This window comes from Penicillium soppii (genome assembly GCF_028829465.1).
Source record: "Penicillium soppii strain IBT 18220 chromosome Unknown utg000005l, whole genome shotgun sequence".
NCBI classification, from domain to species: Eukaryota; Fungi; Ascomycota; class Eurotiomycetes; order Eurotiales; family Aspergillaceae; genus Penicillium; species Penicillium soppii.
The window spans coordinates 1,063,664-1,077,854 of record NW_026643235.1 but is presented as its reverse complement, the minus strand read 5'-3'; the positions used below and the strand labels follow the sequence as shown (position 1 = coordinate 1,077,854).

Sequence of the window (14,191 nt, the reverse complement as noted above, 5' to 3'; positions counted from 1 at the left end):
CAGAAACGGATATTGAATGTCCGGCTGTAATGTACCGGAGTATCACCCAATGAAATTTAATCCATGATTTTTTCTACGTACTGTAATCGTCAATGTCGTTCGGATTTTCGTCGCTGTACAGTAGTCAGGGCTATGCACGTGTTCGGAGGTATAACGACAAAAATTAGATGCCTGAATAGTTTGTATTTGTGCCTTAAACCTTCCATGAAACGGGCTTTGCACACGTGACTGCGCTTCTGGTTTTCACCGCCCTCCGTAGAAATTCGATAACAAGTCCCTTCTCTTTATCATCACGCGGATTTTTGAAGCTCTTATTTCCTCCGATTGTTTATAGAATGATGGAAGGGATTATCTCCAACGGCTCTAAGCTGTCACCCCCGCTCCCTCCCCCAGATCCTATCCAGCGCCCCCCAACTCCACCTCCGCCTCCTCCTGCTGAAGACTCAGCCGCTCCGCCGCCGCCGCCAGACGCCGCCGCCCCTCCACCTCCTCCAGATGATGCGCGTCCTCCGCCGCCGATCGAAACTACAAAGAAGAAGCAAGGATGGGGTGTGAAGAAGCCTGCTGTGACTCCGTTGAGTGTGGAAGAGCTGATACGCAAGAAGAAAGAAGCAGACGCGGCAACAGCAAAGGTAAGCTTCGGAAGAGCCCAATGCCGCAGCACAAAGCAGTCATTTTCTAACTGACCTCTCTCTATCTTTATAGCCTAAATTCTTATCTAAAGCTCAGCGTGAAAAGCTAGCATTGGAAAAACGAGCTCAAGAGGTCGAGGCAGAGCGACAAGCCAAAGCCCGCGCCAATGCCGCTGCTCGGGATGATTTCACGACCGATCCATTGCCGGTGAGCTCTCAAGGACCTAGGAACTCTCGGGAGGATTCAAATCGAAATGTTCCCACCGGCCCGCGAGCGATGCGCGATGAGGCTCCAACCGGGCCTGCTGCTATGCGCAAGGGGGCCAAGCAGTCTAATCGCGACTCAGACATGCCTCCCCCACCCAAAACTAAAGGGGAAAAGCGCGTGACGGAAGAGGACGGCGCGGCAGCGCTGGCTGCTCTGACCAAAAACCGATACATGGGAGCAGATGTGACGTCAAACTTCTCTGCCAAAAAAAGCGCAAGCGCACAACGGACCGCAAGTTCAACTTCGAGTGGAATACTGAGGAGGATACAAGTGGCGACTACAACCCAATATATCAACAACGACACGAGGCCAACTTCTTTGGCCGGGGACGATTGGCCGGCTTTGGCGATCACGTCGCAGATGAAGTGACACGCAAGTATGCCGATGCATTGATCACTCGCGACCAAGAGGCTGGCAGCGCGCGTGCCAGTGAAATTCTTGAAATGGAACGCCGGCGACGTGAGGAAAGTACCCGCAATCAGCTGGATAAGCACTGGAGCGAAAAGCGGTTGGACCTTATGCGCGAACGAGACTGGCGTATCTTCAAAGAAGACTTCCAAATCGCTACCAAAGGTGGCAGTGTACCCAATCCTATGCGCTCATGGGAAGAGAGTCTATTGCCGAAGCGCCTATTGGAGCTTGTTGACCGAGTTGGGTACAAAGAGCCCACGCCTATTCAGCGTGCAGCCATCCCTATCGCGATGCAATCCCGAGATCTCATCGGTGTCGCCGTCACAGGTTCCGGTAAAACAGCAGCGTTCCTCCTCCCCCTCTTGTGTTATATCATTGAGCTACCACGTTTTGACGAAGATGAAACGCGCAAGAATGACGGGCCATATGCTCTTGTTCTAGCGCCCACGCGTGAATTGACACAGCAAATCGAGATCGAAGTTAAGAAGTTCGCACAGCCTCTTGGATTCAACGTCGTCAGTCTTGTTGGTGGTCACGCAATTGAAGAGCAAGCCTACAACCTGCGCAACGGTGCAGAAATCATTATTGCCACACCTGGTCGTCTAGTTGACTTTATTGATCGTCGCCTGCTAGTCTTCAGTCAATGTTGTTATGTGGTCATGGACGAAGCTGATCGTATGATCGATCTTGGCCTCGAAGATCAGGTCAACAAAATTCTAGAAGCCCTTCCCGTCACCAACGAAAAGCCCGACTCAGAAGCAGCGGAAGACGCGCGAGCTATGACCCAACAGCAGTACCGTCAAACCATGATGTACACAGCTACCATGCCTCCCCCGATTGAGCGCATCGCGCGCAAATACCTCCGCCGACCGGCCATCATCACTATCGGTGGTGTCGGCGAAGCCGTCGACACCGTTGAACAACGCGTCGAAATGATTTCCGGCGAAGAGAAGCGCAAGAAACGTCTCGCTGAGATTCTGTCATCAGGCGAATTCCGACCTCCAATCATGGTATTCGTCAACATCAAACGAAACTGCGATGTTATTGCCCGTGATATCAAGAAAATGGGCCATTCGACTGTCACTCTTCACGGAAACAAAACTCAAGACCAGCGTGAGGCCGCCCTAGCCTCCCTGCGCAATGGTTCAACAGACGTCCTGGTGGCAACCGACCTCGCAGGAAGAGGTATCGATGTACCGGACGTCTCGCTTGTCCTTAACTTCAACATGGCGACTAATATCGAGAGCTACACTCACCGTATCGGTCGTACTGGTCGTGCCGGAAAGAGCGGTGTCGCTATAACCTTCCTGGGTAGCGAAGACGCCGAAGTCATGTATGATCTCAAACAGATGCTTATCAAATCACCCATCTCACGGGTCCCCGAGGAACTGCGCAAGCACCCAGCGGCGCAGCAAAAACCCACCCGCGGTGCTGGAGGAAAGAAGATCGAGGACAGTTCTGGGTTTGGAGGTAAGGGTGGATGGGCGTAGTATTCGCAGCCATTTGTTTTTTCTTCTCTAAATTCTTTTTTCGATACCATCTCTGTCTGCTTTCTCTTTGCGGTGTTCCAGTCTACATTTGGCGGTCAAGGTGGCCAAACAAGGTGTTCATATGGCACTTAAAATATTACACTCTGAGGAAATAAAACTTCTTGTCATTAATTATTGCTAAAATCGCTAGCTCATCACAGTAGGAATCTGCTTAGTGGTAGGTCAGCGAGGAGAATAAATTTGGCTCATGCTCAGGTTTGTGAAACAAGTTACTCTAGGCAAAATGGTCAAGGTGTGAAAGCAGGGCCTATCCTGTGCGCTTTATTTGAGTTGAAATGTACTTAGAAAGTAGATAATAATATGCAGTCAACAAACGTATATGAGTTGGGATGAACCACCAAAGAGCCTCCGCACGTGAATGTCTATAATCATCACTAAATCTTTTAAATCAAAGCTTGCTCTGGAGGTAGCGGTTGCTGCTCAGCCACTGCTCGACATCATCGCGGTCACGCTTGATCCAGTTAACCTTAGCGCGGATGGCATCAAGGCTCTGTTCAACGGCGCGGTCGAAGCCCTACATGGAGGAAAAAAAGGTTAGCAAGAGATTCATGATGGCATTGAGTTCACCGGTGTAAGAGTTACGAACCTTGGTGTCCTTGGAAGCGAAGAACTGCTCCACATCCTTGAGCTGTGCCTCGGTACAGAAGCTGACAGTGGTCATCTGAACAACGGTGCCCAGCATACCCAGACCGGGAGGCAGAAGCTTGTAGATAGTATCCCAATTAGATTTGAGCCAGCTCCAGCGGTCTTCGATACCAGCAGTGTGGCTACGCAAACCACCAAGAGGCATGTAAATATCCTGGGCCTTGACCTCGCCGTTGATAGCAAGGTCTAGAGTGCGTCGGATAAGCTCCGGGTTCTCAGAGGCACCGAGGCAGCGCAGGGCAGTGGTCTTCTCATCGGAAGTCGGGGCGTTGCGGAACCGGTCCAGAACCACCTCGTACTCCTTCAGGCCGCCGTGCTTCAGTACGATAGTGAAGACGCTGCCGCGAATGTTGGGGTGAATGGCGGAAAGGTCACCGGCAGCAAAGCGGGCGAACATGTCCTGAGCAGCCTTGACAACGATGGGGTCTTCGGCCATACCGGCGGAGCCAAACATGAGGGCTTTGAACTGCTGAAGAATGTGGTCATCGTTCTCGGGGAAGTCCCAGCCAATTTCGTGTGCCTTGGTGGCAACCAGCGAGCGCTGGAAGGCCTTGAGAGCATCCTTGGTCTCGCCGTTCTCGAAAATCCAGGCAGCACGCAAAGTACCGATACGGGTCAGGATCTCGTTCCAGACCACGAATTGAGACTCAGTATCAAGACCCTGAAGCAAAGACAGCATACCAGAGGTGCGCTGGAAGCCAGAGGCTGCCAGAGCACCCGAATCAGCGATCATACCGGCACGGTCTTCAACACTCAACAGACCGTCACGGGCAGCCTGACCGAGCTTCCTGAGGCGCTCGGGGCTGTATGAGGTACGGAAGATGCCAGAGTGGTCGGCGTTGAGCTTGTAGAAGTCCAGATCGGGAACGGGGAAGTCACGCTCGCGCTCGGTGAGCATGGTGTTCTCATCAACGCCATTCGCAGTACGAAGGCCAAGCATAACAGGGAAAAGAGTCTGATCTTCTTCGGGGCGGACGTCACCAGTACGCAGGAAACGGTTTTGCTTCAGGTGAATTGAAGAGGTTTCTTTGTTCTCGGTGACGCTGATAACAGGGTAACCGACGTTCTTTGTCCAGATATCCATGACCGAGTTCACGGGCTTGCCACTAGCATCAGCCAGAGCAGCCCAGAGATCACCAGTCTGGGTGTTGCCGTAGGCGTGCTTCCTGATGTAATTGCGAACACCTTGGAGGAACACATCTTCGCCAAGGTACTTGGAAATCATGCGCAGAACGGAAGAACCCTTGGAGTAGGAGATGGCATCGAAGATTTGGTTGATCTCGTCAGCACGCTTGACGGGCACCTCAATGGGGTGACTGCTACGTAGTGAGTCAAGCGAAAGGGCACTCTGCAGGTTGTCGATAACATAGGACTGCCAGACCTTCCACTCGGGATAGAACACATTGCAAGAGTACCACGACATCCAAGTGGCGAAGCCCTCATTGAGCCAAAGGCCATCCCAGAAGTCCATGGTAACCAGGTTTCCGAACCACTGGTGAGCCAGCTCGTGCTGCACGGTCTCAGCAATGCGCTCCTTTCGGGACGCACCACTGTTCTTCTCGTCAAGCAGCACATCAACGATACGGTATGTGATCAGACCCCAGTTCTCCATGGCTCCGGCACTGAAATCAGGCACGGCGACCATATCCATCTTTGGCAGAGGGAAGTCACTGTCAAAGGCCTTCTCGTAAAAGGCCAGGGTCTTAGCAGCAAGTTCCAAAGAGAAACGACCGTGCTCAATATCCTGGTCAGGAGTAGCGTAGACACGGATAGGAACCCGGAAGTTCTTGGTCTCAATGTAGTTAAGGTGTCCAACAATGAAGGCAACGAGGTAAGTAGACATGAGCGGGGAAGTGGTGAATTTCACAGCCTTCTTCGCACCACCCTGGATCTCAGTCTCGGTATCAACATCCATGTTACTCAGACAGGTCATGCTCTTGTCTGCAACCAAAGTCACGGTGAACTTGGCCTTCAAAGCGGGCTCGTCGAAACAAGGGAAGGCCCGACGGGCGTCCGTGGGCTCCATCTGCGAGGATGCAATGTACTTGGTCTCGCCATTCTGCTTGTATGATGATCGGTAGAAACCGGCCATGTTGTCGTTCAGGATACCGGTGAAGGTAAGCTTGAGTTGAGCATCCGAACCCGCCGCGAGGGCCTGTCCGAACTTGATGGTTGCAGTCTGGGCATCCTTGTTCATAGAGATTTCAGGCTTGGAGTCTACCACCGATCCCTTGGTTAAAACAACTGCGCTGTGAATATCGATCTCGTTGGAGTTGAGGGAAATGAAATCTGTATCTTCCGCAACTGCGAGGCTAGATTGCAGGAATTAGCACTCTATACAAATCTGGCCTATGTACAACTGTAACCTAGCTGATAAGGCAATAACATACTCAATTATAACGGTTCCCTCGTATGTGAACTTCTCAAAATTGGGCTCGAGTGTCAAATCATAATGCTGGGGCTTAACATTTGTAGGCAGGACCTCACGGCCCTGGACGTTGGTGGACCCAGAGACCTCGGCACGACGTGTCCCACACATTCTGCGATATGAACAGTATCTTTTGGTAATTTGTGAAAGCGGAGAGTTGGTGCGACGAGCAATTGATCTAGGAACTGAAGATTGAGGGGAACGGGGAACAAAGAGGGCGAGGGGGGCTCTGGCGGAAAGAAGCGGTGGCTTTGCTTGTTGCAGCAGCACACGCGAGGAGAAGCGGCGCATCAGCAATGAACCCGAACACGGGAGAAAAAGAAAGAATAAAGAAAAAGAGAAGAGGTATTAAGAATTAAAAGAATTAGATAACACAAGACAATAATTGAACCATAGACTCAAAGGTCAATGGATCAATCTCACGAGAAAAACATGAGATCAGTCCGGCAATTCAAAGGCGGTGAATACTGCCAGATTATCCGCTTTTCCTCTTATTTTTCTTCTTCTTCTTCTTTCTTTTCTTTTACACGCAAGTTAACCCAGTGCATGCTACATTTTACTATGGCAGACAACTGATAGGAACAGCATTTATGTTGTTACATTGCAAGACATATTACCAGCAAGTTTGAGGGGCTCATGACAGATTCTTTGATTCTCGTGGATGGGCATCCATAGAAGACTGGAACATACATCGACCGTGATTCATTATATTGATGTCACAGAATGACCATATGCTTGGTAATGCTCGGTTGATATGAGGTTATTCGATTGTCAAGAATATGATCGTTTCTAGTTTCTATTAATCTCTCTAGTGGCTTGATGAAAATGTCTTTCCAAAGAATTTGAGCTAAATCAACCTGAATACATCAAGTTCTCACCTGATATTAAGCATTAAAACTGTATTTTAAAATCTCATATGTCTAGAGCTGCCGAGCTTGAGCATGTGGCAGTCGTGTAAAAACACTGCGAGACCATCCATCGGCATCCACAACTGTTTCTTTGACAAGCACATACCCACCAAACCGGGGCAACAACACTGCCCAAACAACATAGTAGATTGCTCCGGCTGCAAAGAGTCCAAGAGCAACCACACAGTGCAGGTAGTATGGGAGCTGTTCGTACACATTCTGGTCTGCAGTCGGGGGCACATATGGTGCAATCGCGAGGTACAGATTCGACAGCATGAAAAAGATGGTCACTGGCAGCGTGGCACGAATTCCGGGCGCCCAATCTGGGAAATTCTTGTTTTTGGTAAGGTAAATGTGAACAAGACCAGCGGATACGAAGAAGTTGACGATCGAAAGTGGGTAAGAAATCAGACTATAAACGTGGTCAGCTGTGGTCTTACATATGTACATATGCCTAAAAGTGAAATCATACTTGAGAAGGAAGTTGTATGCATCACCTGGAGGGGGAGCAAGCATAATAACGGCAGACACGATATAGTGCTCAAGCAGGCCCGCGGCAGGCGAGTGGAAGGGCCAGTTGCTAGCCCAGATCTTGGAGAAGGGCAACACGCCTTCACGGCCGAGCTCCTGGACGACTAGATATCGCGAAGTCTGATCAGTATGGTTTCCCAGTTTGCTGTGGAGAATACATACTTCGGCCTTGTGAGAAGATGACGGACAGCACATTGCCAAAAGCAGAAAGGGCCACAAAGACCGACATGACTTTCTCGGCTTGCTTTCCGAACATATTTCTGAAGAATACGGCGGCCACAACGCTCCCAGAGCTGAGCATTTCTTCCTTGGATACAGCGGCGAAGTAAGCAATGTTGACAAACATGTATAGAATGCCAACCGAGCAGATAGCAACAGGGGCTGCGATCTTCAAGGTACGGACAGGGTTCTTTGTCTCGCTCAAAGCCTATCAACTCAGTCAGCATCCTCATCTCTGTTGAGCCAAACTTCAGATTCTTACATAGTTGGCATTCGAGTAGCCAATGAAAGACCAAATGACGTTGTACAACGCCATGACAATGCTATACCCACTGCCCTTGGTTCCTTCAAAGGCATTGGTGAAGTTATGCGGTGTCTCAGCCTTCGTATGGCCAGCCAGTGCAACCCATCCAGAGACGATGATAATCAGGATGATGATCAATTTAACAACACCCAAGAAGTTTTGAAGACGGATACCCCATTTCAGGGCAACCGAGTGGATGAGAAAGGCGGCAGTGAGACAAGCCAACCCAATTCCACGTTGGTTCCACCGTCCAACTTCAATTTCAGCTGCATTGAGGATATATTGACCAAAAACGACACTGTTGCTGGCAGCCCATCCGAGCAGAACGGCATAGGCTGCAAACATGGCAGTGGCCAAGAACTTGGGCTTCTTGTAGACATACTCGAGGTAATTCTTCTCGCCTCCATTTCTGCATAAAGCCAACGGCATCAGTCTCATATTCCTCAGATCCTACCAACAGCCCATCACATACCTTGGGATTGCAGTTCCCCATTCCAAGTACACTGCCGTTCCCGCCAAGGCAATCGCGGTACCGATTACCCACATGAACAGCGAGAGCCCAACACTGCCAGCCAGTGCAAGAATAGTGCCAGGTGTTGCAAAAATCCCAGTACCAATAACCCGATTAAAGATCAAAAGCGAGGCACTGAAAACGCCAATCTGGCGACGGTCATCGGGCGATGCCTCAAAGACATGTCCCTCGTCTAAACAATCAATTAGGGATATCACCAAGTCATCATGTAACAAACATACATAGTCCTGAGATTCCATCCGCACGGCGTAGTCCCTCATCGCCGGCCGGCCTCGTATCCAGCACCGGCGACTTTTTGGACGAAGCCTCAACAACGCGATCAGTCGATTCAGCCATGATACTTCGACTTCGAGTCACCCCACACGTGGGACAGATCGACAGATATATGTATCTAGCAGGACCCTTTTCGGGAGGCAAACTCAATAACGGTTAGCCACGGGTTATGAGATGAGGTGCTGGCACTAATTCTGATGCCATAGGTCTTTGCGGCTGGGCGGTCTTGGATGCTACCTTGGGACTTCAAGTGCAAGCTATGAGAGGCTAATTGGAGGTCGAGGTTCGGGGTTCCCCGTTTCGATCCACCTAGAAGGATTCCAGAAGCTGTAGTCCCCTTCGCACTCATTTGAATATAATTTCTAACGTTACATAGCTCCGGGCTTTGTGTGCCCAATTAAACTTGGAAAAACAACATCAAATGACTCTATTTATTTTGCCTTGTCCTTATGGCGCAATTGCAGCAGGCAAAAATGTAAAAAAGCAAATAGAATCCGGTTTAAACGTAGTGCCGAGAAACATGTCGAGGCCGAGCCGTAAATTCTAAGGCTTTATAGAATCCGAGACACGGGTCCTCGGGATCCACATACAATTTTACCTATTCTCAGAAAAGCACAGTGACACTCGGAGTATTTGTAAATGTAAACTAATTGGGAGGCTCAACTATTATGTTGTACAAGCCGAAAGTCATCTGAATTCAATCTTGCACGCGGTGCCTAGGTAGAATGGGACAAGAAAAAGAGGCTGAGTGAAATTTTGACACATGATTAATCACGCCATCTTTAGGGTTCATGGCATGGATCTTGCCAAGCGTATTTTGATATTTCGAGATGTAATAAGACACATTGGTTCTCTATATGTAGTCGAAAATTCATGAAAGTTCAAAATGACTACGTATTTATAGGTATGCTTGGGAATCGTGAGAACAATACAACCAAGGAAGCAATTGACCTCCAGAAATCAGTAGCAACACTGGAGCACAAATATAGAAACACCAATGTGCATATGTGTGTATGTACATACATGTATACGTACGCATACCGAACGCGGTAGACGAGATCATTTTAAACCGCCAGTGAGCTGTACCGAAACAAAACAGAATAATGGTGAGTTTCTTCAATTTCTCTATATACAATACATCTCATCTGGCAGTATTTGCATACCTGATCCAATTTTCAACGACAAAAATACCGCAACGCCCTGACCTCGTGCATCTGCGAACAAAACCCTCAGTGCCAATCTGTATACCGTGCCGCCAGGTCAAACGCCTTACCAGAAACAAACCCAAACAACAGCAAAAGAGCGCGTGAAACAAAAAGACATGACATGACATAAAATGGCGTAAGATAAGAACCTTGGGATAAGAAAACTGAACTCCCCTGGCCTCGTGCTGTGGGATATATGGCGGACGTTGGTGAAAAATAGATCAACAAACAAATATGAACGAAGAAATTAAGGTCTCCGTAGAGATATGATGGCAAGAAGTGGTGAAGGATGAAAACTAGCGTGAGGGCTAGCCAATAAGAAGGGTAGGCCGGGAGGAAAGGTTCAATCGTTCATGTCGTGGGTCAAACCTTATATAAGGCTTTAATAACGCTAAGGAATTGGAGAATACTGCAAAAATTCCAGTAGATTTGATCGATATCATGGAAGGAGGTTCATCTTGGAGGTGTTACACCCGTAGCATAGGGGATAGGAGAGATAGTGGATAAGGGCACTTTGCCTGCACTGACTATCGGAGTGGGCGCTGAGGACCGTTTTGAAAGGACAGCAAGCTTCTTCCGGACCGATGCGAGGCGACCACGCATGCTGGAGACAACTGCTATTTGTAAGTATTTTTCTAGTGTTATCTGATGTGATGGGTAGGGTTGGACAAGACTTACGTTTGAGGACGACCTGGCGATCCTCGACTTGGAGGTCATCCAGGATCACTTTGTCGCCAGGCTGGGAGCTGCTCTGGCGGTCGCTACCACTTGCTGTAGATCGGGTTCCGTCATCTTCCAGCACAGCTTCTAGCATGCGAATTGCAGTGACGTATGTTATCTCACAATTGGCAAGATCTTCGCCTGTCAATTCGTTGATAGCAGCCGCACGGCTCATTTCGAGCGCGCGGTCATACATCAGTCTCTCGGCTGTGACTCCAGGGCTGACAACTACGTCGGCAGATGAGGTGGAGCCAGCAGTAGAGCCGATAGAATGGTTGTCTGGGTGGCTTGGATGGTCGGGTGGTAATCGCCTTTGTCCCTCGATGAGTTTGAGGCGCACGAATTCTGCTTTCTCGATAACCTCATTGAAACGACTACGCACCCATTGCACAACATAGTTGATCCGGGTGCCGGCAACAGCGCTCATGCTGTCTTTGTTTGGTGATTCCCCATATACCTCTTCTCTGTTCTTGCGTGACCACCATGCCCCAGCAATGTCCATTGATTTTGCAAGTAGGGACAATGCCTTGACGTAGAGCACCAATGCTTCCTCAGATAAAGTGACAATGGCATCGACCGTCAGTCCATCATCGGAGTCGGCGGCATCTGGCTCGTTATGTGTATCAACAGGTCTCGCAGACGGGTCAGTCGGTGCTGAAGGGGCGAGCGGGACAAGCTGCTTGTATTTGACCTCTGCAAAGCCAAAGACAACGTCACTACGTGTAGCACATTCTTCGATAGCCTGGACTGCTTTGCAGTCTTCATCGACGGCCACATTTGTTTTGGCGCCATCTCCTGTGATCAACAGGCTTGCGTGTGTAGGGGGATATGCGGGGAAAGGATTATACGCTAGTGGCGGAGAGCGCCCCCCTTTGGTGATGGCGAGTGGAGGGGAGAAGCCCATTCCAAACAAGCGGCCGCTGGCCATATTGAGCGCTTTCGAAATTGCCGAAGTCGCCGAAGTGGGACTTTGTCCATAACGTCGCTCGTATGAATGCTGTCGCTGGTGGGTGGAATCTGCTCGTGAGCGACCCGTAATGACCTGCATAGCCTTGGCCGCGTTGCCACGCGGAGAAGAGGGTGATACTGTAGGGAGGCCCTGCGTTGTTGCCCGACGAGACCCAACGCCAGTTCGTGGTCGTGAGAACCCACCCTGGAACCGCGGGCTATGAGCGAGCTCGTCTGCAAAAGCATTGACTTCCACGGCACGTTTCTCAACAACAACGTAGTCTCTTTCAAATGCCACTTCCTGCGCAGCACGATCCCGTTCCTCCTGAGAACGAACATTTGAGTCACTTACTTTAGGTGCGCTGGCGAACGTATTGCGAGCTCTCTGGCGGTCCATGGCAGCCGTGGTGGCGTTGCGATCAGTAAGCTCCTGACGGCCTGGAGCAGTGGCAAGACTAACAGGAGAAGGTCGTTGAGGTGGTGTGCCTCCACGTTGCTGCTCCTTAGCAAAACCCGAGGCAGGTCGGTCTAGGCTCCCCATTCGACGCATAGGCGATGCAGCTGGCGGAGTCTCCGACTTTTGGCGTGCTACAGCAGGCTGTTGACTGGTAGGGTATACTGTCCTTTCCTCTGGCCCAGCATAATAAGGTGATGTTTCAGGCTTTCCTTCGAGCTGAGTTGGTTGGGGTGATCGAGGTACTTCCGTAACATCATCAGCCACTAAGCCCGGAATTGGATCATTGATCACATTGTTGTTAAAGAACTCAGGGAAGTTCAATCGTTCCACTGGGTTTCGTTTTAATAAACCCCGAATTAACCTTTTGATGTCGTCTGAGGCCGGATTTTCTTCAGGGAAGCGGATTCTGTCTTCTCCCTTCTCAATCTTCCGCAACAACTCGACATGATTCGAGGCCCTAAAGGGCGGTCGGCCCACCACCATCTCATATAAAACTGTCCCTACCGACCACAGATCGGCCTTGGCATCGTACTTTTCATACCGGAGAATCTCGGGCGCCATGTACAGCGGGGATCCACACAGTGTCTCTGCTAGTGAAGTGGCTGGTAGAGATCGAGCGAAGCCAAAGTCGGCAATCTTAAGCATTGGGAGAGACTCGAGCCCGGTTGTGGGTTCGAAAGAGTCCTGGCTGCCTTTGAAGGGTACAATTTGGGCTGCTCCAGTCCGATATGACGAGGGGGATGGGCAAAGTAGAAGATTTTGAGGCTTGATATCTCGATGGATAAGGTTTCGGTCACGGAGGAATTTCAATGCGCTTGACAGTTGCTTCAAGAAATGCCTTGTGACCACCTCATTGAGTGAGCCACCGGGTGGATTCGGGTATTTGGCAATCATGTCTCGGGTGTATTTATGTGTTCCAAGAGTATCTCGGCGCTTGATAAAGAGGGACAGATCCCCCAGCGCACAGTATTCCATGACCAGGTGAATGTGAGATGTCGATTCGTGACAGTCGATAAGGGCCACGATATGAGGATGGTGAAGGCCTTTGAGGATATCGATCTCGGATGAAAGGTTATCTTTAAGCTTTTTGTTGAGCTTCGACAAGTTCACGGACTTGATTGCTACAAACATTCTCGATTTCTGCGATAAGGGCCGATTAGCATCAATCACTCGATATAGCCCAGCCACACATATCATTCGGGGAGATCACTCACTGTGTGAACACCTTGGTAGACTGTCGCGAAGCTGCCTCGCCCGATCTCATCTAGGCGCGTATAGCGACCGATAGACATCTCGGGACGGGCCTCGCGTGATCTCCTTGAATGTTGAGATGCCATGGCTGCCACCGGGCACACCTATGCCTATTTTGTCCCTTTGAGACTCTGGATTTTGAAATCCCCAGCAACCACAACTACCTTGGCAATGAAGTCCGACGCGAGAAGCCCATTAGGGTAGAGAAATGATGACGCTATCAGTGACCGGCAAGCCTGGAAGGTCGAGGAACCGCCGGGAGAATGGGTCTGGGAAGGTACTGCAAACGGGTGCCGTGGAACGATACCGGTGAACTTCGTGTTATAGGTAGATAGACGAAGTAGTTCGAGATGCGTCAAAACACCTTTAAAGCGGTGAGGAGGTTATAAGTGCAGAAATGACCAAGAAAAAGGGAATGAAGTATAATGTACCAAAATGATGAGGCGATAATAGATAAAAATGGGCAAGAATGGGTAATAATGGGTAAAGATGGGCAAAAAGAGTGGACTTCTAATGAGAGAGGGAGATGATGTGATGCAGGAAACAGAGGACCCAAGGAATACCTGGGGGGGTGTGACCCAACGATAACGAGTGACAGATGGGCGATCCTTTTGGCGGTCAGAAGGGCGGAGTGAGATGATCTGGGGAGAGATAATTCCGATAAGAGATATGGATTTTCTTGTTTGTGAAGTGAAAGAGGAAAAGGATTGAAAAAAGATATTAGAAGATGGAATATGATCAAATGAAATAGAAAAAGGAACAATAAGATCTACCTAAAGGGATCTATCCTGCTGTTCATCTTCAAAGGGAATCCGGGAAGATCCCAAGGCGATCTTTGGTCACCTGTTATCGATTAGATAAGGCCGAGATCGGCAAGATTACGATAATCGTGAGGAACTTGGGGTTCTG

General features: G+C 49.7%; 4 protein-coding genes across 4 annotated transcripts; 1 reads left to right on the top strand and 3 right to left on the bottom strand.

The window, feature by feature from the left end:
- Window positions 1-338: 338 nt before the first annotated feature.
- Window positions 339-2,801, top strand: prp28 (mRNA splicing protein PRP28; the record flags this gene model as incomplete). Its single annotated transcript, XM_057241359.1, has 3 exons — window positions 339-632; window positions 706-1,083; window positions 1,113-2,801. 3 exons carry the CDS (start codon window positions 339-341, stop codon window positions 2,799-2,801), a joined length of 2,361 nt encoding a protein of 786 aa, XP_057096718.1.
- A 448-nt stretch (window positions 2,802-3,249) lies between these two features.
- N7529_005831 (M1 family metallopeptidase) lies at window positions 3,250-6,045 on the bottom strand (the record flags this gene model as incomplete). Its single annotated transcript, XM_057241358.1, has 3 exons — window positions 3,250-3,375; window positions 3,448-5,818; window positions 5,897-6,045. The coding sequence occupies 3 exons, from the start codon at window positions 6,043-6,045 to the stop codon at window positions 3,250-3,252; spliced, it is 2,646 nt and encodes an 881-aa protein (XP_057096717.1).
- An 809-nt stretch (window positions 6,046-6,854) lies between these two features.
- N7529_005830 (high affinity methionine permease) lies at window positions 6,855-8,764 on the bottom strand (the record flags this gene model as incomplete). The annotated part of the gene is made up of 6 exons (XM_057241357.1): window positions 6,855-7,254; window positions 7,315-7,477; window positions 7,536-7,800; window positions 7,855-8,305; window positions 8,369-8,600; window positions 8,650-8,764. 6 exons carry the CDS (start codon window positions 8,762-8,764, stop codon window positions 6,855-6,857), a joined length of 1,626 nt encoding a protein of 541 aa, XP_057096716.1.
- Window positions 8,765-10,359: 1,595 nt separating this feature from the next.
- atg1 (serine/threonine protein kinase ATG1) lies at window positions 10,360-13,368 on the bottom strand (the record flags this gene model as incomplete). The annotated part of the gene is made up of 3 exons (XM_057241356.1): window positions 10,360-10,520; window positions 10,585-13,171; window positions 13,246-13,368. 3 exons carry the CDS (start codon window positions 13,366-13,368, stop codon window positions 10,360-10,362), a joined length of 2,871 nt encoding a protein of 956 aa, XP_057096715.1.
- Window positions 13,369-14,191: the final 823 nt, after the last annotated feature.